The following is a 21,954-nucleotide window of genomic DNA, read 5'->3' on the forward strand; positions in this document are numbered from 1 at the left end:
TCTTCATCTATCTTAATTAGCTACTAGTAGTAACACATAGAGCTGAAGTTTCCTTTTAGCCAATGGGGTACAGGCAGAGTGGAATTTCTGCTGCCTTTCTGACCTGGTCATTTTCTTGGGTCAAGGATCATTGACCATACAGGCTGGGTTTCCCACCACCAATACAGAGCCCACCGGAGCAGACAAGGGAATGGAAATGGTGCTGCAATGGGGACACCATAGACCTTAAAATGGACAAAAGAGTCAGAAAGAAACCAGGTGCTGCAGCTTTGTAGGTTTTGGCAGAGACCGAGACCTACATGATGCCAGGTCGGTGGGAGAGGAGGTCTTTTGTAGGCCTCCTCCATGGGTTTACCTCCACCTTCCACTAGGTGGTCCTGGGGAGCGACAGTAAGAGGGGCAGACAGGAGGAAAATGGGAATGGGGGCCAGGCTCCCGCCACCCCGTCCCCACTGGCATTTACATGGGGAAGGGGTCACTGGTATATGCCTCCTTGTATATTTTACACAGTACGGTACATAATGTTATCTAATATCTATTTGCTTTCTGTTACAGATCTAAACTCCAGAGGTGCTTCCCCACAAAATATCTGGCCAATTACAATCACTACGATTTTATTGATCCTAGTAACTCTGATGCTCTTTACTGGATACATGTTATTTATAGGTGAGAAATAATAAAGGAACAATAAGTAATTGATTTTGAACTGTCAGTATTGACTGAGCATTTCTGATCTTGAAAATAATGAAAACATAAATGCCTTCAAGCTGAAATACATAATTTGTGTATGAACTGTCACTTTATATAGTGCTATGGTGATAATCAGCAGTAAAGTAGACATTTCTCCCCGAGAGGTCCAATTTTTCATCGTGATGGCAAACAAAGGCATTAAAAAGATTTTAGATATTTTAAAATTTCAATTGAAATCCAAAAATACACCATTGAAACTACTGCACCATTTGTTTTAGTGGTGGCAGCTCTAAATCCTAAATCCCACTGTCCCTTAATATCCTTACTTTCCAATTCAGTATTTATCTTCCTATTAGACAGTTAAGTTGATCCTCTATCTATGGACTTCTGGCAGTGAGTTCCACATTCCCACACCATTTATCAAGAGACGTTTTTCCTGGTTTCACTTTTTATTGGTTTAGTTGCCACCAAGAGATGATTGGGCCAATTGTAACTCGGCCTGCCTGGTGGAAAAGGGACAGTAGCGGAGTTAAAATAGCGATGGTGAACTTTCCGGCCAATTCGCACTCCGCTGCTCTGTTTTCTGGGGCCTTCCATCAGGCAGCCCAAGCACCCACCTAAATCAGGCAGAAGCCTCATTACTGTATGCAAAATGTGGTCCTATGACATACATAAGACCCTGATGCAATTTTGAGGGACAACTGGGTAGAATGTGAGCCATGCGCTCACATCCCAGGAGCACAGGGTGGTAAAGAGGAAGAAGCCCATAAGTGAAGGGTCATTTTTGCGGGGCCAAGAGGAGTAGGAGTGACCTTGTGGGCTCCACAACAATAATACCCTCACACCAACCTTCCCTCTAATTTTTAATTCAGGTATGTGGTCCCTTTAAACTTGCCGTGTGGTATCTTGTCCAGCATTACAGCTGGTGAGCGGCCTGCACGGGACCTGCCGATTGGCCACACAGCTTAGAGAGGAATGTTGCTTCACACCACCTGCGCCCCACCCCGGCCCTGGACCTACCGTCCTGTTGGCTTAGGACCTTAGAGCCACCCAAAATTGCACCATCTCGCAGCAGACAAGCAGCAACAGGACGCCCATCCACGGCATGTAGCTTGCCTGGTAATGAGGCCTGACCCTCAAAATGGACAGGCCTTCTGGCGACATAATTGGGTAGCTTGCCTGCATGCTCTGCTGACTGGCTGACTGAGAGTTCAAATCTATCCTCATGCCCCTTGTTATATATTCATCTACTAAGGAAGAGAGTTGTTCCCATCTGCCTTGTCAATTTATTTTATTACTTGCACATAGTGGGGGTAATTTTAACTTTTGGCAATAGTGTAAAATTGGCAATATGGGATCTGCCGCCTGTTATATTGATACCAATGGAAACAAAAATCGGGACTGGGACAACGAGCAGCCAATCTGATATCGTCCTTTTTGACACTAGCGCCAAGAGTTAAAGTGACCTCTGATGAGTCGAAACTCTCACTGAGTTGGGCGAAGGGAGGGGTGCTGAGGTATGGGAGGTTTGCACGTGTTCAGGGAAAGGATTTTACAATTGTTTATACAATATCTGCCCAGCGAAAGTGAAACATGTGTTTCATGATTAATTCCTGGAAAATTAATGCCTTCCTTATCTATAATCTATTAATATTGATGCTTTCCATCAATATTTCAAATATAAAAACTATAGCCACAATCCAGCTTATCTTTATTTAATAAAAAAAAAAGGAGTGTGGCAAATGGATCAATCTGCCTTATATCTGTTTTCTTTAACTGGGTCTTCCTGGCAGCCAGACTTAGGAAATGCAGCAAGTTTGCAGAGGATATGGCCAGCTGCTGCAGACCTGGAGAGCCAGTGTCATTAACACTGCCAAGACCAGCATAAAAGTAGCTTTAGAATAGACTCAACTAAAGAGTTACAAGTGCCACAAATCCACTGCCAATATTTGTTATACAGTTGTGTTTAAAAAAATTTTTTTTTACATGTGTTTAATATTAACGATTTGTTTTCTTTATCTTTCATGCCACTCAACATTTATATAGCTCTTTGCCAGCCTTACAGAAAAGTGTTTCTGCCTTCAAACCAGTCATCCAAAAGGTAAGAAACTTTCAGTAGTGGATAATAGCAGAAGCATTAAAGCATGACAAAACATTTCTTGTCGGTCATCAATGCCTGCCGATTTTTGTACTGTAGATAAGGGTGGTTGACTTTGTTGTAGCCTGTTATTAATAAGAAAGGAAGTATTCATCAAAGATAATGATTTTTCGAACTGAATTTGAAATTAGCATTGGTATTGGATCCAATGCAATAATATTTGGAAGTGTAGCTTTCTACACTGCACCTCAATCTTCCTTTTCTGTTGGGCCCGCTTATTCCTCCATGCCTTAAGAATCCTCTCACTCACAAGTCTGAATTACCTTAATTTATTTTTAAAAAACATAGCAAACGATTATGGATAAAATTTTAGCAAATACCGAGATCAATATTTAAAAATTGTCAGCAATTCCTGGAATGTTGTTGAATTCCTCCATCCAATACTTGGTCATGTCACATGTCACCTTTGAGAAACAGATATACACCAGTTGTGATTTGTTTTCTTTTAGAAAATGTTCGTGTACAGAAAGTTATTAACATATGGGGGTAGAGTTTCTCTTTGGGCGCAATCAGCTATTCCGGTGCAAATTGTGCCCGTTTGAAAAATGTTTCCACTCGCCCGAGTTTCTGCTCAAACTCATTTGCATTTCCCCAAACGCAAAATCTGCCATGAACTAGCGCAATCGGGCAGTGATTTAAAACAATATTCCTTAATGTATTTAAGAGTGGTAACTTGGTGAAGTTTGATTAATACAGCTGAACATGGGTTTATCACAAAAAATAAAAATTTTCAATCACCGTGTCAATCTACCACCTGTGAGTAACCCGATTTTAAATGACTAAAAATGACTTTTAAAAATTATGCACAACTATTTTCTTAGATTAGGGTACAGTCGTGAGTTCCTTAGTAAATTTTTAAAAATTCATTCAAAATGTACTTATTCGTGTCCTCAAAAGTTCCAGCTTAAATCTTTGGAGTCTCCTCAAAGGCCTACAAATGAGCGGAAACTCCCAATGGTGACTAATTCACCCTGGGGGTGTGGCCAGTTTTGTGGGTGGGACCTGCTTCTAGCGCAATGTTTTTAAAATAAGCGCAAAAGATCGCGGAAACTTGGGTTGCGCTGAATGCAAATTGCGCTTAAAATTCCATGATCTTTTGAGGCGATTACGCCGATATCGGGAGAATTGCATCAAGAGTGCCAGCACAATCGAGCGGAAACTCCAGGCCATGATCTGCATATCTCTGTTTGCATTACAGAAGTGTTCTTATTGTGTTTCAGAATGTCTGTGGAAGTAAAAGGATCCTCTCTCTTCTGATGGTTTTGCCACCCACATCAATCAAAGTTTTTGCTATATTCCTCTGTGAAATGAAGATGAAGTTTACTCCAAGTGCTCGTGTGAACAGAATACGTTTGAGCATCAGTAGATTTCCTGGTATTTATCACAGCAGAAGCTGTTGAAGATATTATGGATGCAACAGCAACAGTTATTCTAGTTTGATCAAATGAATGCACAGCAAAACTTCAATGCTTGGTTAAGAAAAATGGTGGGATAAATAAGCTTGACATTGGATATTTTGCTCTTATGCTTCTTGATGATAGACCAATCTTTATGTTTTCAGGCCTTAACATATAAACATGTGTGGACAAATTCACGTGCAGCTAATAATTTGACTGGCATACTCTGAGTCAAACGTATGCGGGTTATTGATTGGTGTATCACAGGAGTGGTTTTCATGTTTTTGTAATAGATTAGTGATTCCTTGTAGCTGTGGAAAAAAATAACCCCTTTTTTATGTGAATCCATCCTTGAGCCTAAGGATAACTATAAATCTGAGTCACTTAGAATCTGCAGGGTGCCAATCAAATTGTATCACCTTGTCCAAAATATTAGTGACATAAATAGCAGTGCAAAGATATGTTCAAGAGGCTCAAGCACTAGTTTCTCCTTGTGTGGCTTGGTGTCAATTTTTTTCTTTCCTAATACTCGCCTTGGGATGTGTCACTACATTAAAGGGTTTCTATAAATACAAGTTGGTATTGAACCAGGCTATACTATTTGTTAACTCTTCGTGAACTTGTTGTATTTTTTTATTGAGTATGTATTTTGTAAAGACTTTGTGACAATCTATTTAAAAAATTACCTTTCAGTGGTCCGCGTACAATGCTCAAATTTTAAACTTTAACTTAATGTAGGTATGAAAATGACTTAATTGAGCAAAGAGGTGTATTAAATATATAATTTGTCTCCTAGATATTCCAAACAATTGTCAAAAGTGACTTTTTATACAATCATTTTGCGTTTGCTAATGTGTTAATATCAAAATGGCTTTAAAAAAAAAATTATTTTAAAATGTACTGTTGAGTATTATAAAACTATATTATCTGAATATACATCTTTTCCCTTTAGGAAAAAAAATGTTTTATTTCAATGTTACAACATACAGTGAAATGAATACTAGTGACACTGCAACTAGGAACTGTGCAGAATTTAAAAACAACTATTTAAAATACGAGAGGTTTCTACTAGATAATAAAAAGTTAGACTTTTTTTTAAACAGACTTATATAATTTTATGGCTGAACCATTACCACAGTTAAGGAACAGTTTGGTAAATGTTCCCTAAGGTAAAACAATACCAAAAGATATATAAGATGTGACAGTCATTGCAATTGATTATAATTTGACACAAATACCATACTGCTTTATTCTTGCCCATACAAAAAGATGAATGCGCATAGATATTTGTGGTTTAAAAGAATATCCTACAGTGTTCTTGATGGTTACTGAAATATTTATAAACCGAAAATTAATTTGTAAAAAGATGGAAGAATACAAGTAAATTATATTTTTGTAACTTCTTGACATTTGTAATTGTGTAAATAGAGAATACATATTACCATTTTGCTAAGTGTATGAATTAGAACCCCGTTATAATTTTTAAAAACCCACAAACAAATAAAAGAGAAACGTATTTTTTGTATTTGTGTTGTTTATTTTGTTTGTCCATGTCGAGCTGATTGTGCTTTTGTCTTACTGTAGAATATTTATTTCCAACCAGATGATGATAGTAAGAACTCCAAATTTAGATATAGCACTATGTTGTCAGTGCAGCTTTGACAAATCAGGGACAAGCGTTTTATAAACTCTTGGGTGAATTAACCATGTGATGCATTCCATTTGTGCTTTTATAAACACTCCTCATCTAGTTGCACAAAAATTTATTAAAAAATCTGTTTTCTAACATCTCCACTGTCAATGGAAGTCCTTCGCTCCATGCCTTCAGCTGTCTAAACCCCAAGCTCTGGAATTCCCTTGCTACCTCTCTCCTCCTTCATGATGCATCCTAAAACCTAGCTCTTTGACCATGCATTTTGTCACCTGTTCTAATGTCTCCTCCTTTGGCTCGGTATCAGTTTTGTTTGTTTGATTAGGCTCCTGTGAAGTATCTTGGGACATTTGACTACGTTAAAGGGGCTATATAATTGCAAGTTGTTGTTCTGCGACCGCCCCTGGAAAAAAACTCTCTCCAAACTCTCATATAACTGCACTTATCAACTCCAAACTGTCCAGCCTTTGGCCCTCCATCCACCTTGACATTTCTGCAGCCACCGATCTGCTCAACCACACCCTCACCTTTGATGCCTTATTCCCTATTAAAACCATTACTCTCTCACCCTGGCTGTTCCACCTAGCACGACCCGCATCTTCGATCCCTCAAATCCAAGGGGTGCAGACTTGAACAGATATGGCGGACAACTGGTTTAGCCATTCACCGCCAGATCTGGCTGGACCACATAAAGCATTATTGGGTCCTACTCTTGTCTGCCAAAACTGCTCACTATTCCAGGATTATTCTGGAATGTAAAGATAACGCCGGGCTATTATTCTCTGCCGTTAATTGCCTTCTTAAAGCTCTCTCCTCTGTCTCCACCACACTCGCCTCCAACAACAAGTATGAGGAGCTCATGGACTTTTATATCTAAGATCGAGACCATTCGATCAGCTGCCTCTGCCACTTCCCTTCCTTCCCCTAGCCCACCGGGCCAAACTTCCACTGAGGTTCCCCCTGCCCTAGCCCTGAACTCGCATCTCTAGTTTCTCTCTAATCTCCCTTATTGACCTCTCCAAGCTCATCTTGTCCATGAGCCCCACTTCCTGCTCCCTTGACCCTATTTCCACTAAACTGCTAACCACTCAACTTACTTTTCTGGCTCCCATGTTAGCTGACATTGTTAACAATTCTCTCTCCTCAGGTAGTGTCCCCCTCTCCTTCAAATCTGCCATCAGCACCTCTCTCCTCAAAAAAACAACCCTTGAACCTACTATACCTGCAAGCTACTGTCCCATCGCCAACATAAGTTTCCTCTCAAGTCCTTGAACATGTTGTCGCCTCCCAAATCTGTGCCCATCTTTCCCGGATCTCCATGCTTGAATCCCTTCAATATGGTTTTCAACCCTGCCATGGTACCAAAATGGCTCTTATCAAAGTCACAAATCCTTTGTGGCTGTGACAAAGATAAACTTCCCTTCCTCATCCTTCTCAACCTGTCTGCAGCCTTTGACACGGTTGACCACTCCATCCTCCACCAATGCCTCTCCACCACCGTTCAGCTGGGTGGGACTGCACTCACCTGGTTCCATTCCTATCTAATTGTAGCCAGAAAATCACCTGCAATGGCTTCTCTTCCCACTCCCATATCGTTACCCCTGGTGTCCCCCAAGGATCTATTCTTGGCTCCCTCCTATTTCTCATCTATATGCTGCCCCTTGGCGACATCATCTGAAAACACAACATCAGTTTCCACATGTACATTGAGGACACCCAGCTCTACCTCACCACCACTTCTCTCGACCCCTCCACGGTCTCTAAATTGTCAGACTACTTGGCCGACATCCAGTATATTTTCTCCAATTAAATATTGGGAAGACCAAAACCATTGTCTTTGGTCCCCACCACAAACTGCGTTCCCTAGCCACCAACTCCATCCCTCTCACTAGCATCTGACTGAGGCCGAACCAGACTGTTCGCAACCTAGATGTCATATTTGACCCTGAAATGAGCTGCCGGCCACATATCCGTGGCATAACTAAAACCACCTATTTCCATCTCTGTAACATTGCCCGTCTCTGGCCCTGTCTCAACTCATCTGCTGCTGAAACACTCATCCATGCCTATGTTACCTCTAGACTTGACTACTCCAATGCACTCCTGGCTGGCCTCCCACATTCTATCCTTCGTAAACTAGAGATGATCCAAAACTCGGTAGTTCTTGCTCTAACTCGCACCAAGTCCCACTCAGCCATCTCCCCTGTTCTCGCTGATCTACATTGGCTCCTGGTTAAGCAACGCCTCGATTTCAAAATTCTCATCCTTGTTTACAAATCCCTTCATGGCATCTCTGTACTCTCCTTCAGCCTCACAACCCCTGTGCTCATCAAATTCTGCCCTCAGAAGCATCCCTGATTATAACTGCTCGACCATTGGTGGCCGTGCCTTCAACTGCCTGGGCCCTAAGCTCTGGAACTCCCTCCCTAAATCTCTTCACCTCTCTACCTCTCTTTCCTCCTTTAAGACACTCCTTAAAACTTACCTCTGTGAAGAAGCTTTTGGTCATCTGTAATTTCTTGTTTCGCAGCTCGGTGTCAAATTTATTTGTTTTGTCTTTTAACAATCTTGTGAGGTGCCTTGTGATGTTTTACTACATTAAAGATGCTATATAAATATAAGTTGTTGTATTCTTCAGTAAGTCTCAGGGTCTGAACTCCTTTGTAAAAGGGCAAACTCTACCAGCCAGCAGTCAAAGGACTATCCGCTCAATTAAGTTCAGATTTGCTACAATGGGATAAATAATACATTTCATTTCTGGTAAATTAAACAGGATTAGCTCGTAAACTTTCACATTTTTAATTAAAGGCTCATTATCTTGGTGGTAGGTTTCAGGGGCACAAGATTCACATTTCCTGATTGTAGCAAACTTTCTCCTGACTTGAACTATCTTTTCTGGAAATTGGACCAACCTTTTTTTGTAAAATTGGTTTTTATTGGCTGAAAACTAGCCCAAAGGCTGTTTATTTAGTCAATCAAAAGCCAGAAGAATGAAAATTGATGTGGTCATGTCATAGGTGCAACCAAGCCATAAAAATGCATTAAAGCAGGAACGGTTGCTAATGAATGACATTCCTCCTCAGCAGCCCACAGAGGAAGAGGTCACCTTTCTATATTTTGTCATAGATTTGAAATAACTAATGTCAAAATGGAAACTGTCTTTCACTACCAAATTCAGAATGGACACAGGACTCCAGGCGACACTGGCTGGGCTATTTTATCTGTAAATTAATCAAGGTACAAAGGCGTTCTATAGGTGCTAATCAGATGACATATGGTCAAAGTGTTATTAGATATGCAAAACCTGGAGAAGATGGGAACAGTTGCTTGCCAAATCCTTCTACGCAGGTAAGCTGTTTTTAAACTTGATTGATTGCCAGCTCCTTATTCTGAGGTCTTTTGTCTGAAAGGATTGTGCTCAATATCTTTAGTACAGTTCACTTGTGAAGTTGCACTCTATACAGTCAACACAGGAATTGCTTTACTCATCTAAGATACTACATTGAGTAATCTACAAGTGATTACTGTCATGATTCTATCACAATCCAGATAATATTTCTTCCAATGAAAGGAAGCCCTTGGAAATGGACCTATGAACTGAAACATGGCCTCATATGCTAACTAATCTGCTGTGGAGTGGTACAATGAACCTTTTTACTAATGAGTCACAACCTGGAATTGATATGGAATACCTCAAGGCTCCAGGTCTTTCTAACTGGCAGACAAATAAAACTGACAGAAGAGGCTCAGACTACAAACTGTGAACGAGATTCATTAAGAAGTAAAATGAAACAGACAACAGAGCAAACACAACAGATTTCATTAGTTTGCAGAATCCACTGTAAAACTATAAGTTAAAACAACTAACTCCCTTTGCATATGTGTCTATGTGTGAAAGACAAATTATTTTTTCACACAAAAGAATCTTTTGATGCCTGCTTTAAGCCATATGATTTCAAAAGTTTACTTTGGCTTTGATGTATCCCAGTCTATGAATATTTATACCCCTAATTTGCACCTTGCAACAATGGAGGAGGAAATGGCTCAGAGGTTTAAAAGCCGATCCTTATCTTGGTGGTTATTTTCACCGTCACCCGGAGGGAGGTAAATTGGTGGAGTAGAGCACTCACCTGTTATACAATCCGCCTGATACTCATTTTCATTGAAATCAATCGGTGAAGTGAGTGGGTTCCATAACTGGCAGGCAATATGCTCTGCCAGTTGACTGCCCAAGTAGTGAAGGTGAAAATTTCCTCACCTCGCATTTTGTTGTTATTGGTGCGCTAATATAAAGAGCTGCCACTTCTTCAAATGGGTTTTTCAAATAAATAAGCAGTAAGGTCGATTATCACATCTGTTGTAAAGGTGGGTGGGGAGGGTTGACCCATCCACCTCCACGGAGGTGTGGGGGGGACCTGACCCATCCACCTCCATGGCACGAACCTGGTATTGCAGTACTTCCAGGAACGGTGCAGTGGCTCTAGGCCTTTTGGCTAAGAGCATTGGCGCAGAGTGATCCTTGACAGGTGCAAGGTGACCTCTGGCGTTTGTGATTTGACAAAGAATTGGAACGATTGGCTACGAATTTAAAAAAAAAAAAAAAAAAATCTGTTGTAAATTGGGTGGATGGGGCAACTACTTCACCTGTCCAATGTTGTCAGTGGGAAGTATTGTGTTGCTAACACAGATGAGACTGCATACAGGGAGATTAAAGTAACAGTGACCTCAGTCTTTATTAAGACACTCAGAGTGAGGAACAGGCCTTAGGGGCCGGCTTATATACAGTGCTCCCAAGGGATGCTGGGATCCCATGGGACTTCAGGGGATGCGCTCCCTGGTGGCGGAACATGGGAGTGCATGCTTTACAGATACACAACATCACTCCCCCACAAAGTCAAAGTGAAAACTATTTACAAGGTGAGGTGGTCGGAAGCCTTCCTTTCCCCGTTGGACCGCCTCGGTACAAATGTTTGTTCTGGTGCGTTGGCTGTGCCCTCGCTGGGCTGGTGTGTTGTTGGCCCTGCAGGGCTGCTGGGTGATCCTGGGCTGTTGGGTGTGATGGGTTCGATTTCCTGGTCTGGGGTGGTGTCGTTGATCCTTTGGGTGTGTGTTGTGGGCTCGAAAAAGGTGGTGTCTGCTGTGGGTTGTTCAGGGCAGTCTGTGAACCGCAGCCTCGTTTGGTCCAGGTGCTTTCTGCAAATTTGTCCATTGTCTAGTTTGACTACAAACACCCTAATCCCTTCTTTAGCTATCACCATCACGATCCAATTGGGACCATGTCCATAGTTTAGCACATACTCAGGGTCATTCAGATCAATTTCCCGTGACACAGTGACGCGACCATCGTTTACATTTTGTTGCTGCCGCCTACTCTCTACCTGATCATGTAGGTTGGGGTGAACCAGCGAGAGTCTGGTTTTAAGTGTCCTTTTCATGAGCAGCTCAGCCGGGGGCACCCCTGTGAGCGAGTGGGGTCTCGTGCGGTAGCTGAGCAGTACTCGGGACAGGCGGGTTTGGCGTGAGCCTTCTGTAACTCGTTTAAGGCTCTGTTTGATTGTACTGCTCGCTCTGCCTGCTCATTGGAGGCTGATTTAAACGGGGCCGAGGTGACATGTTTGATCCCATTGCGGGTCATGAATTCTTTAAATTCGGCACTGGTGAAACATGGCCCGTTGTCACTGACCAGTATGTCAGGCAGGCTGTGGGTGCCAAACATGGCCCTCAGGCTTTCAATGGTGGCGGTGGCGGTGCTTCCTGACATTATTTCACATTCAATCCATTTTGAAAAAGCATCTACCACCACCAGGAACATTTTACCGAGAAACAGGCCCGCATAGTCGACATGGATCCTCGACCATGGTCTGCAGGGCCAGGACCACAAACTTAGTGGTGCCTCTCTGGGCGCGTTGCTCAACTGAGCACACACGCTACATTGCCATACACAGGACTCGAAGTCAGAGTCGATATCGGGCCACCACACATGGGATCTGGTCATTACTACACCCGGGTGTGTGCTGTGGAGATCCGAGATGAATGTCTCCCTGCCCTTTTTGGGTAGCACTATGCGGTTACCCCACAACAGGCAGTCTGCTTGAATGGACAGCTTGTCCTTTCGCTGCTGGGACGGCTTGATTAGCTCTTGCATTTCAATGGGGATGCTGGCCCAGCTCCCATGTAGTACACAGTTTTTTACTAGGGACAACAGAGGATCTTGGCTGGTCCAAGTCCTAATCTGGCAGGCCGTGACAGGTGATTTATCATTTTCAAACACTTCCATGACCATCAACAAGTTTGCAGGCTGTGCCATTTCAACCCCCGTGGTGGGCAATGGTAGCTGACTGAGAGCATCCGCACAGTTCTCGGTGCCTGGCCTGTGGCGGATGGTATAGTTATATGCTGATAGCGCGAGTGCCTGCCTTTGTATGCGGGCTGAGGCATTAGTATTTATCCTCTTGTTTTCAGTGAACAGGGATATGAGTGGCTTGTGATCGGTTTCCAGCTCAAATTTGAGGTCAAACAGGTACTGATGCATTTTCTTTACCTTGAACACACACGCTAATGCCTCTTTCCCATCATGCTGTAGGCCCTCTCGGCCTTAGACAAGCTCCTGATGGCATAGGCGACAGGTTGCAACTTCCCCGCAATGTTAGCTTGTTGTAATATACACCCGACTCTTATACAAGTCTTTTACACGGGTTATACAATACAAGCAGCTTGTTGGAGCATAAAATGTTTCTGGCTTTCTCAAAAGCAATCACTTGGTTTTTTCCCATACCCAGTTCTCACCTTTACGCAATAACACATGTAGGGGCTCTAAGAGGGTGCTTAACCCCGGTAGGAAGTTACCAAAATAGTTGATGAGTCCCAGGAACGACCGCAGCTCTGTGACATTCTGTGGCCTGGGTGCGTTCCTGATAGCCTCTGTCTTGGCGTCTGTGGGCCGAATGCCGTCCGCCGTTTTGTAGGTGCTCGACGGTATCCCGACCCGTGACCAATATGTCATCCTGAAAAACCACCGTACGTGGTACTAACTTGAGTAGGCTCTCCGTGTTTCTCTGGAAGATCGCTGCAGCTGACCGAATTCTGAACGGGCATCTGTTGTAGATGAACAGTCCCTTGTGCGTGTTGATGCAGGTGAGGCCCTTCGAAGACTCCTCCAGCTCCTGCGTCATGTAGGCCGCCGTCAGGTCGAGCTTGGTGAATGTCTTGCCTCCTGCCAGCGTCGCAAATAGGTTGTCTGCCTTAGGTAGCGGGTATTGGTCCTGTAGCGAGAAACGATTAATAGTTACTATTTATAATCACCACAAATCCTGATCGTGCCATCACTTTTGAGTACTGGAACAATTCGGCTGGCCCACTCGCTGAATTCTACTGGGGATTTGATGCCCTCGTGTTGCAGCCTGTCCAGCTCGATTTCCACTCTCTCCCTCATCATGTGAGGTACCGCTCGCGCCTTGTGGTGAATGGATCGTGCCTCTGGGACCAAGTGGATCCGTATCTTCGCCCCGGAAAAGTTTCCAATGCCTGGGGAAGGAAATTTGTCAAGAACCTGGGTACATGAGGCCTCATCGACATGTGATAGCGCTGGGATGTCATCCCAGATCCAGCGGGTTTTGTCAAGCCTGCTCAGTCAAGGAGGCGGGAGCTCGGAGCAGCGCGAGTCTGGGGTCGGTGAGAGGCCTATAAAGGCCAGCGGGAGTCGAGCAGTTCGAGCAGTCAGTCGAGGAGGCGGGGGCTCGGAGCAGCGCGAGTCCGGGGTCGGCAAGAGGCCTATAAAGGCCAGCGGGAGTCGAGCAGTTCGAGCAGTCAGTCGAGGAGGCGGGAGCTCGGAGCAGCGCGAGTCCGGGGTCGGCAAGAGGCGTGCCGGTGCAGCTACAGGGAGAAGGCAAAGAAAGAAACAAAGGTGACGTCACAGCCTAGGGGGTAAGTGATTGGCTGGTGATTGGTGAGTAGTTTTTCTTTTTCTTCTTATATTAGTCAGTAACTTTTAGCATTGTTGTTGCCAATTTAAGTGTATCTAAGGGTTAAGTCATGGCAGGAGAGCTCGGTCGGGTGTTATGCTCCTCCTGTACCATGTGGGAACTCAGGGACGCATCCGGTGTCCCTGACGACTACGTGTGCGGGAAGTGTATCCACCTCAAGCTCCTGACGGTCCGCGTTACGGAATTGGAGCTGAGGGTGGATTCACTCTGGAGCATCCACGATGCTGAGAATGACGTGAGTATCACGTGTAGTGAGTTGGTCTTACCGCAGGGAAAGGGTCCACAGCCAGATAGGGAATGGAAGACCAGCAGGAAGAGTAGTGCAAGGAAGGTAGTGCAGGGGTCCCCTGTGGTCATCCCCCTGCAAAACAGATACACCGTTTTGAGTACTGTTGAGGGGAATGACTCATCAGGGGAGGGCAGCAGCAGCCAAGTTCATGGCACCGTGGCTGGCTTTGCTGCACAGGAGGGCAAGAAAAAGAGTGGGACAGCAATAGTGATAGGGGATTCAATGGTGAGGGGAATAGATAGGCGTTTCTGCGGCCGCGACCGTGACTCCAGGATGGTATGTTGCCACCCTGGTGCAAGGGTCAAGGATGTCTCGGAGCAGGTGCAGGACATTCTGAAATGGGAGGGAGAACAGCCAGTTGTCGTGGTGCACATTGGTACCAACGACATAGGTAAAAAAAGGGATGAGGTCCTACGAAACGAATTTAAGGAGCTAGGAGCTAAATTAAAGCGTAGGACCTCAAAAGTAGTAATCTCGGGATTGCTACCAGTGCCACATGATAGTCAGAGTAGGAATCGCAGGATAGCGCAGATGAATACGTGGCTTGAGCAGTGGTGCAGCAGGGAGGGATTCAAATTCCTGGGGCATTGGGACCGGTTCTGGGGGAGGTGGGACCAGTACAAACCGGACGGTCTGCACCTGGGCAGGACTGGAACCAATGTCCTAGGGGGAGTGTTTGCTAGTGCTGTTGGGGAGGATTTAAACTAATATGGCAGGGGGATGGGAACCAATGCAGGGAGACAGAGGGAAACAAAAAGGAGGCAAAAGCAAAAGACAGAAAGGAGATGAGGAAAAGTGGAGGGCAGAGAAACCCAAGGCAAAGAACAAAAACGGCCACTGTACAGCAAAATTCTAAAAGGACAAAGGGTGTTAAAAAAACAAGCCTGAAGGCTTTGTGTCTTAATGCAAGGAGTATCCGCAATAAGGTGGATGAATTAACTGTGCCAATAGATGTTAACAAATATGATGTGATTGGGATTACGGAGACGTGGCTCCAGGATGATCAGGGCTGGGAACTCAACATTCAGGGGTATTCAACATTCAGGAAGGATAGAATAAAAGGAAAAGGAGGTGGGGTAGCATTGCTGGTTAAAGAGGAGATTAATGCAATAGTTAGGAAAGACATTAGCTTGGATGATGTGGAATCTATATGGGTAGAGCTGCAGAACACCAAAGGGCAAAAAACGTTTGTAGGAGTTGTGTACAGACCTCCAAACAGTAATAGGGATGTTGGGGAGGGCATCAAACAGGAAATTAGGGGTGCATGCAATAAAGGTGTAGCAGTTATAATGGGTGACTTTAATATGCACATAGATTGGACTAGCCAAACTGGAAGCAATACGGTGGAGGAGGATTTGCTGGAGTGCATAAGGGATGGTTTTCTAGACCAATATGTTGAGGAACCAACTAGGGGGGAGGCCACCTTAGACTGGGTGTTGTGTAATGAGAGAGGATTAATTAGCAATCTCATTGTGCGAGGCCCCTTGGGGAAGAGTGACCATAATATGGTGGAATTCTGCATTAGGATGGAGAATGAAACTGTAAATTCAGAGACCATGGTCCAGAACTTAAAGAAGGGTAACTTTGAAGGTATGAGGCGTGAATTGGCTAGGATAGATTGGCGAATGATACTTAGGGGGGTTGACTGTGGATGGGCAATGGCAGACATTTAGAGACCGCATGGATGAATTACAACAATTGTACATTCCTGTCTGGCGTAAAAATAAAAAAGGGAAGGTGGCTCAACCGTGGCTATCTAGGGAAATCAGGGATAGTATTAATGCCAAGGAAGTGGCATACAAATTGGCCAGAAATAGCAGCGAACCCGGGGACTGGGAGAAATTTAGAACTCAGCAGAGGAAGACAAAAGGTTTGATTAGGGCAGCGAAAATGGAGTACGAGAAGAAGCTTGCAGGGAACATTAAGGCGGATTGCAAAAGTTTCTATAGGTATGTAAAGAGAAAAAGGTTAGTAAAGACAAACGTAGGTCCCCTGCAGTCAGAATCAGGGGAAGTCATAACGGGGAACAAAGAAATGGCAGACCAATTGAACAAGTATTTTGGTTCGGTATTCACTAAGGAGGATACAAACCACCTTCCGGATATAAAAGGGGTCAGAGGGTCTAGTAAGGAGGAGGAACTGAGGGAAATTTTTATTAGTCGGGAAATTGTGTTGGGGAAATTGATGGGATTGAAGGCCGATAAATCCCCAGGGCCTGATGGACTGCATCCCAGAGTACTTAAGGAGGTGGCCTTGGAAATAGCGGATGCATTGACAGTCATTTTCCAACATTCCATTGACTCTGGATCAGTTCCTATGGAGTGGAGAGTAGCCAATGTAACCCCACTTTTTAAAAAAGGAGGGAGAGAGAAAACCGGGAATTATAGACCGGTCAGCCTGACCTCAGTAGTGGGTAAAATGATGGAATCAATTATTAAGGATGTCATAGCAGTGCATCTGGAAAATGGTGACATGATAGGTCCAAGTCAGCATGGATTTGTGAAAGGGAAATCATGCTTGACAAATCTTCTGGAATTTTTTGAAGATGTTTCCAGTAAAGTGGACAAAGGAGAACCAGTTGATGTGGTATATTTGGACTTTCAGAAGGCTTTCGACAAGGTCCCACACAAGAGATTAATGTGCAAAGTTAAAGCACATGGGATTGGGGGTAGTGTGCTGACGTGGATTGAGAACTGGTTGTCAGACAGGAAGCAAAGAGTAGGAGTAAATGGATACTTTTCAGAATGGCAGGCAGTGACTAGTGGGGTGCCGCAAAGTTCTGTGCTGGGGCCCCAGCTGTTTACATTGTACATTAATGATTTAGACGAGGGGATTAAATGCAGTATCTCCAAATTTGCGGATGACACTAAGTTGGGTGGCAGTGTGAGCTGCGAGTAGGATGCTATTAGGCTGCAGAGTGACTTGGATAGGTTAGGTGAGTGGGCAAATGCATGGCAGATGAAGTATAATGTGGATAAATGTGAGGTTATCCACTTTGGTGGTAAAAACAGAGAGACAGACTATTATCTGAATGGTGACAGATTAGGAAAAGGGAAGGTGCAACGAGACCTGGGTGTCATGGTACATCAGTCATTGAAGGTTAGCATGCAGGTACAGCAGGCGGTTAAGAAAGCAAATGGCATGTTGGCCTTCATAGCGAGGGGATTTGAGTACAGGGGCAGGGAGGTGTTGCTACAGTTGTACAGGGCCTTGGTGAGGCCACACCTGGAGTATTGTGTACAGTTTTGGTCTCCTAACTTGAGGAAGGACATTCTTGCTATTGAGGGAGTGCAGCGAAGATTCACCAGACTGATTCCCAGGATGGCGGGACTGACCTATCAAGAAAGACTGGATCAACTGGGCTTGTATTCACTGGAGTTCAGAAGAATGAGAGGGGACCTCATGGAAACGTTTAAAATTCTGACGGGTTTAGACAGGTTAGATGCAGGAAGAATGTTCCCAATGTTGGGGAAGTCCAGAACCAGGGGTCACAGTCTGAGGATAAGGGGTAAGCCATTTAGGACCGAGATGAGGAGAAACTTCTTCACCCAGAGAGTGGTGAACCTGTGGAATTTTCTACCACAGAAAGTAGTTGAGGCCAATTCACTAAATATATTCAAAAGGGAGTTAGATGAAGTCCTTACTACTCGGGAGATCAAAGGTTATGGCGAGAAAGCAGGAAGGGGGTACTGAAGTTTCATGTTCAGCCATGAACTCATTGAATGGCGGTGCAGGCTAGAAGGGCTGAATGGCCTGCTCCTGCACCTATTTTCTATGTTTCTATGTTTCTATGTTTCCAAGCAGTGTGGGGCCATCGCCCGGGACAATCCGGAGTGGCAGTTCATGCACCGTGCCCTCCTAGGTGACCTTGACCATGGTGCTGCCGAGGACAGTGATGAGTTCTTTGGTGTACGTTCTCAGTTTCATGTGGATGCGGCTCAGGGCTGGTTTGAGTGCCTTGTTGCACCACAGTCTCTTTTTACTCATGATGGATTGGCTAGCGCCAGTGTCCAGTTCCATGGCTATGGGTAAGCCAGTCAATTTTACATTTAGCATTATAGGAGGACATTTCATCGAAAATGTGTGCACCCCGTGTACTTCAGCATCTGCCTCCTCTCTCTGAGGCTCAATTGCTTTGATCCACCATGGACCAATCTTCCTCTGCCACGTGGTGGTTAGCAGGTTTTGCAGAGCTTGCAGCTCGTCTGCAAGCTCGTTGGAGGTGCCCCATTGTTCCACAGCTCTTGCCAAACATACCCTTTGAAGTCGCATGAATAGGCTGAATGGAAGTCTCCACAATGCCAACAAGGTGTGAATTGCCTTGCATTCATCCTTTGTTGCGGATTCTGAGTAATCTGGGTCACCTGAGGCCTGCTGGCAGTTGCAGACTCGTGGTTTCTGCCCTGTACATTTCTGCTCACAAACACAGTTCCAGTTAATTTATAAATATTGCTAGCAGTTGTGTGCTGAGAGATTTGTTTGGTGTTATCACTGGTGAACATAAACGCTTGTGCTATCGCAATGGCCTTATTGAGGGTCAGTGTCTCTACAGTCACAAGTATTTGTAGGATGATCTCATGGCCAATGCCCAGTACAAAAAAGTCTCTGAGCATCTGCTCCAGGTAGCCATCAAACTCACATTGTCCTGTAAGTCACCTTAGCTCGGCGACGTAGCTCACCACTTCCTGACCTTCAGATCGCTGGCACGTGTCGAACTGATACCTCACCATCAGCACGCTCTCCCTCCGGTTAAGATACTCCCAAACCAGTGTACACAGCTCCTCATATGACTTATCTGTGGGTTTCACCGGAGCCAGAAGATTCTTCATGAGGCTGTAGGTTGGTGCCCCGCAGACCGTGAGGAGGACCGCTCTCCTTTTTGCAGCGCTTCCTTCTCCGTCCAGCTCGTTGGCTGCAAAGTACTGGTCTAGCCGTTCGACATAGGCTTCCCAGTCCTCACCCTCCGAATACTTCTCCAGGATGCCCACAGTTTCCTGCATCTTTGCATTGGATTCGTATACTCATCGCCAGTTACTGTGTTCCTAACACAGATGAGACTGCACTCAGGGAGGTTAGAGTAACAGTGACCTCACTTTATTAAGACACTCCAGAGTGAGGAACAGGTCTTAGGGGCCGGCTTATATACAGTGCTCCCAAGGGATGCTGGGATCCCTTGGGACATCAGGGGATGCGCTCCCTGGTGGCGGAACATGGGAGTGCATGCCTTACAGATACACAACAGGAAGCCCGATTAATTTTCAACTATTTTAGTTGTGCACTTTAAACAAATGCCTCCTGCAAGGGGGATCACACTCCAAAATAATTTTTTTTTCCAGTGCCCCCTTTTTGTTGTTTTTTTAACGGCGCCAACACACAACTTATACAATTGCCCCCTGGCTAAAAGCGGGGGGCACTAAAACCAGCAAATTAAACAAATTAAACTTTAGACATAAAATCAAATTAAAATTTGGTTGCCGGTGGTGATGATGAACTCCAGTCCCTCCGGCGCCCACCTCTCGCGGAAGGCCGCGAGCGTACCGGTGAACACCGCATGCTCCATCTCCAGGGACACCCTGGCTCGATGTAACCGCGGAAGAGAGGCAGGTCAATTAATTTTTCAGGCCTCATTTAAATAGAACAGGTGAGTTGCCAGTGCTAATCGCGCTGCTTATAAGCAGTTTGCTGTTTGGGAGGGTGGGAAATCAGGTGGGGCATCGATTTATGTGGGCCTGCAACAGCACCTTAAAGGGGAAGGCTGAAAAGTTCAGCGGGGTCAACAGAGCAGCGTATTTAAAAGGCAGGGAAATATAAACAGCACATCAAGGAGCCACACTTAAAGAAGCCTCAAAGGCTGAAAAATCCCAAAACAGCAGGAAGAAAAACTCATTGTCAGGCATGCCTCCAACTTTAACCAACTGCAGCTTATGCTCCCTTTAAGTAGCGCTGCAAATGGCCACCTCTCCAACTATACCACCCATGGTTTGTGGGCGGGTTGAGGAAGCAGCAGTAACAGCACTGATTGACACCAAAATTGCATGGTGTTCCTAACTCTGTGCTTTGACCTTTCCCGTTACTGGTGGGATCACTGGTCGCCTAAATTATAATCCACCTGAGCATCCGGACAGCAGAACTCCAGCGGTTAGTCGCAGAATTTTTTTTCAAATTTTTTTCCCGCTACCGCCCTGTTTCCGCCCAAATGAATCCCACTCTCTTTCCTGAATTTGTGCATTCGTTGACAACTGGAACACTGTAACAACAAAACAATCATTTTCCAGAGGGCTTTGTTGTCCTGTTGGAACAAGTGGGGATGTGAGCTCTCATCTAACAATCATCAGTAGTTGGAAACTCAAAATCTGGGGTGGGGCATGGTCAAACCCACGGAAATGGTCCCCGCAAGGTAAGTAAGGAATTGGTGGGGGGCGGGGGGGGGGGGGGGGGTCGGGAGGAGTCTTTAATCCATGAGGGCTTGGGGAAGACCCAAGACAAGGAAAGCCCAAGGTATCCTTGTATCCGAGGAGCCAGGAGGAGTAGGAGTGCTGATCCTGGCCCACATGGAACCTTTAAATTCAACTTAATTCATCCTCCTCTGACCAGGAACCTGGCTGCTGCCAGCTTTTGCTGGTGGGTTTGAGTTTGTGCAGCCCTTAGTCGGGCCCAAGGTTTAAATGGCGTGCACATCCTGATAACGTCAACGGAAGACAACTTTACCATTTAGGAGAACTGAGTGGTTCTAACTATCAGTAAAGACTGAACAGGCTGGGGCTCCTTCCTCTAGAAAAGTGAAGGCTGAGGTAGTGATCTAATAGAGGTCTTTTAAAAGTATGAAGTGGTTTGATAGGGTAGAAGTAGAGAAAATGTTGCCGCTTGTGGGGAGACCAAAACTAGGGGTCATAAATATAAGATAGTCATGAATAAATCCAATAAGGAATTGAGGAGGAACTTCTTTACCCAGAGAGTGCTGAGAATGTAGAACTTGCTACCACAAGGAATAATTGAGGTGAAAGCATAGATGCATTTAAGGGGAAGCTGGCCAAGCATATGAGGGTGAGATTAAGTAAGATGGGAGGAGGCTCGTGTGGAACATAACCACCAGCATAAACCAGTTGGGCTGAATGCCCTGTGCTGTAAATTCTATGCAATATAATGTAAATTAGGTCCCCGCTTTTCTGGGATAGGGGAGGCCTTCCCATGCCTGATTTCAGGATAGTTAAAATAATGGGGAGAGGTGGGAATGGGCTGCAACCTCCCTGCCCCCCACCCCCTTCCCCATCATCTTAATCCCCCCCCACTCCCAATTCGTTCCTGTAATACAGGGCTCCACTTAGTGGACTACTACTCCACCTAGTGGACTACTGTGGTAATGCAACTGATGTAAATACAATAAAAGTCGCATGATGTATTGGAGCCATCTTGTAAAATGTGTCTGTTGGTGATGTCGTAAGAAAATATCACATTTGGCCATGAGGATAGGATTTCTGGATTTCCTAGCTGAAATTTTTGTTGGTAAATGATCCTGCCAACCATCAGAGTGACTTTGAGAGGTTCTTTGTTTTGCAGTACAGATAAAAATCCAAGATAAATTACAAGCACACTTGGCTGAATTATCAGAGTCCAGATAGCCATGCCTATGGGAATTATAGGGCACTTGGGTGAGTTCCATCACAACTGGGATACGATATGTGGAGCGACTAGAAATGTTTTTCACTGTGAATAGTATTGTCGAAGTCCCCGATGATGAAAACCATAAATGAGTGGTTTTAGAAAGAAAAGGAGCTATTTTCTTGACT

At 44.7% G+C, this 21,954-nt stretch overlaps 1 protein-coding gene across 1 annotated transcript in view; it reads left to right on the forward strand.

Moving 5' to 3' along the window:
• Positions 1–5,747, forward strand: part of LOC139277989 (interleukin-17 receptor E-like protein) — a 56,162-nt gene extending 50,415 nt beyond the window's left edge. The window contains exons 16-18 of the mRNA XM_070896637.1: positions 556–666; positions 2,737–2,791; positions 4,069–5,747. Coding sequence (XP_070752738.1) covers positions 556–666; positions 2,737–2,791; positions 4,069–4,105 — 203 coding nt within the window. The 3' untranslated portion in view covers positions 4,106–5,747. The remainder of the gene's footprint in view (positions 1–555; positions 667–2,736; positions 2,792–4,068) is intronic.
• The last annotated feature ends 16,207 nt before the right edge of the window (positions 5,748–21,954 follow it).

The sequence above is a fragment of the Pristiophorus japonicus genome, chromosome 13 (assembly GCF_044704955.1).
Source record: "Pristiophorus japonicus isolate sPriJap1 chromosome 13, sPriJap1.hap1, whole genome shotgun sequence".
Lineage (NCBI taxonomy): Eukaryota > Metazoa > Chordata > Chondrichthyes > Pristiophoridae > Pristiophorus > Pristiophorus japonicus.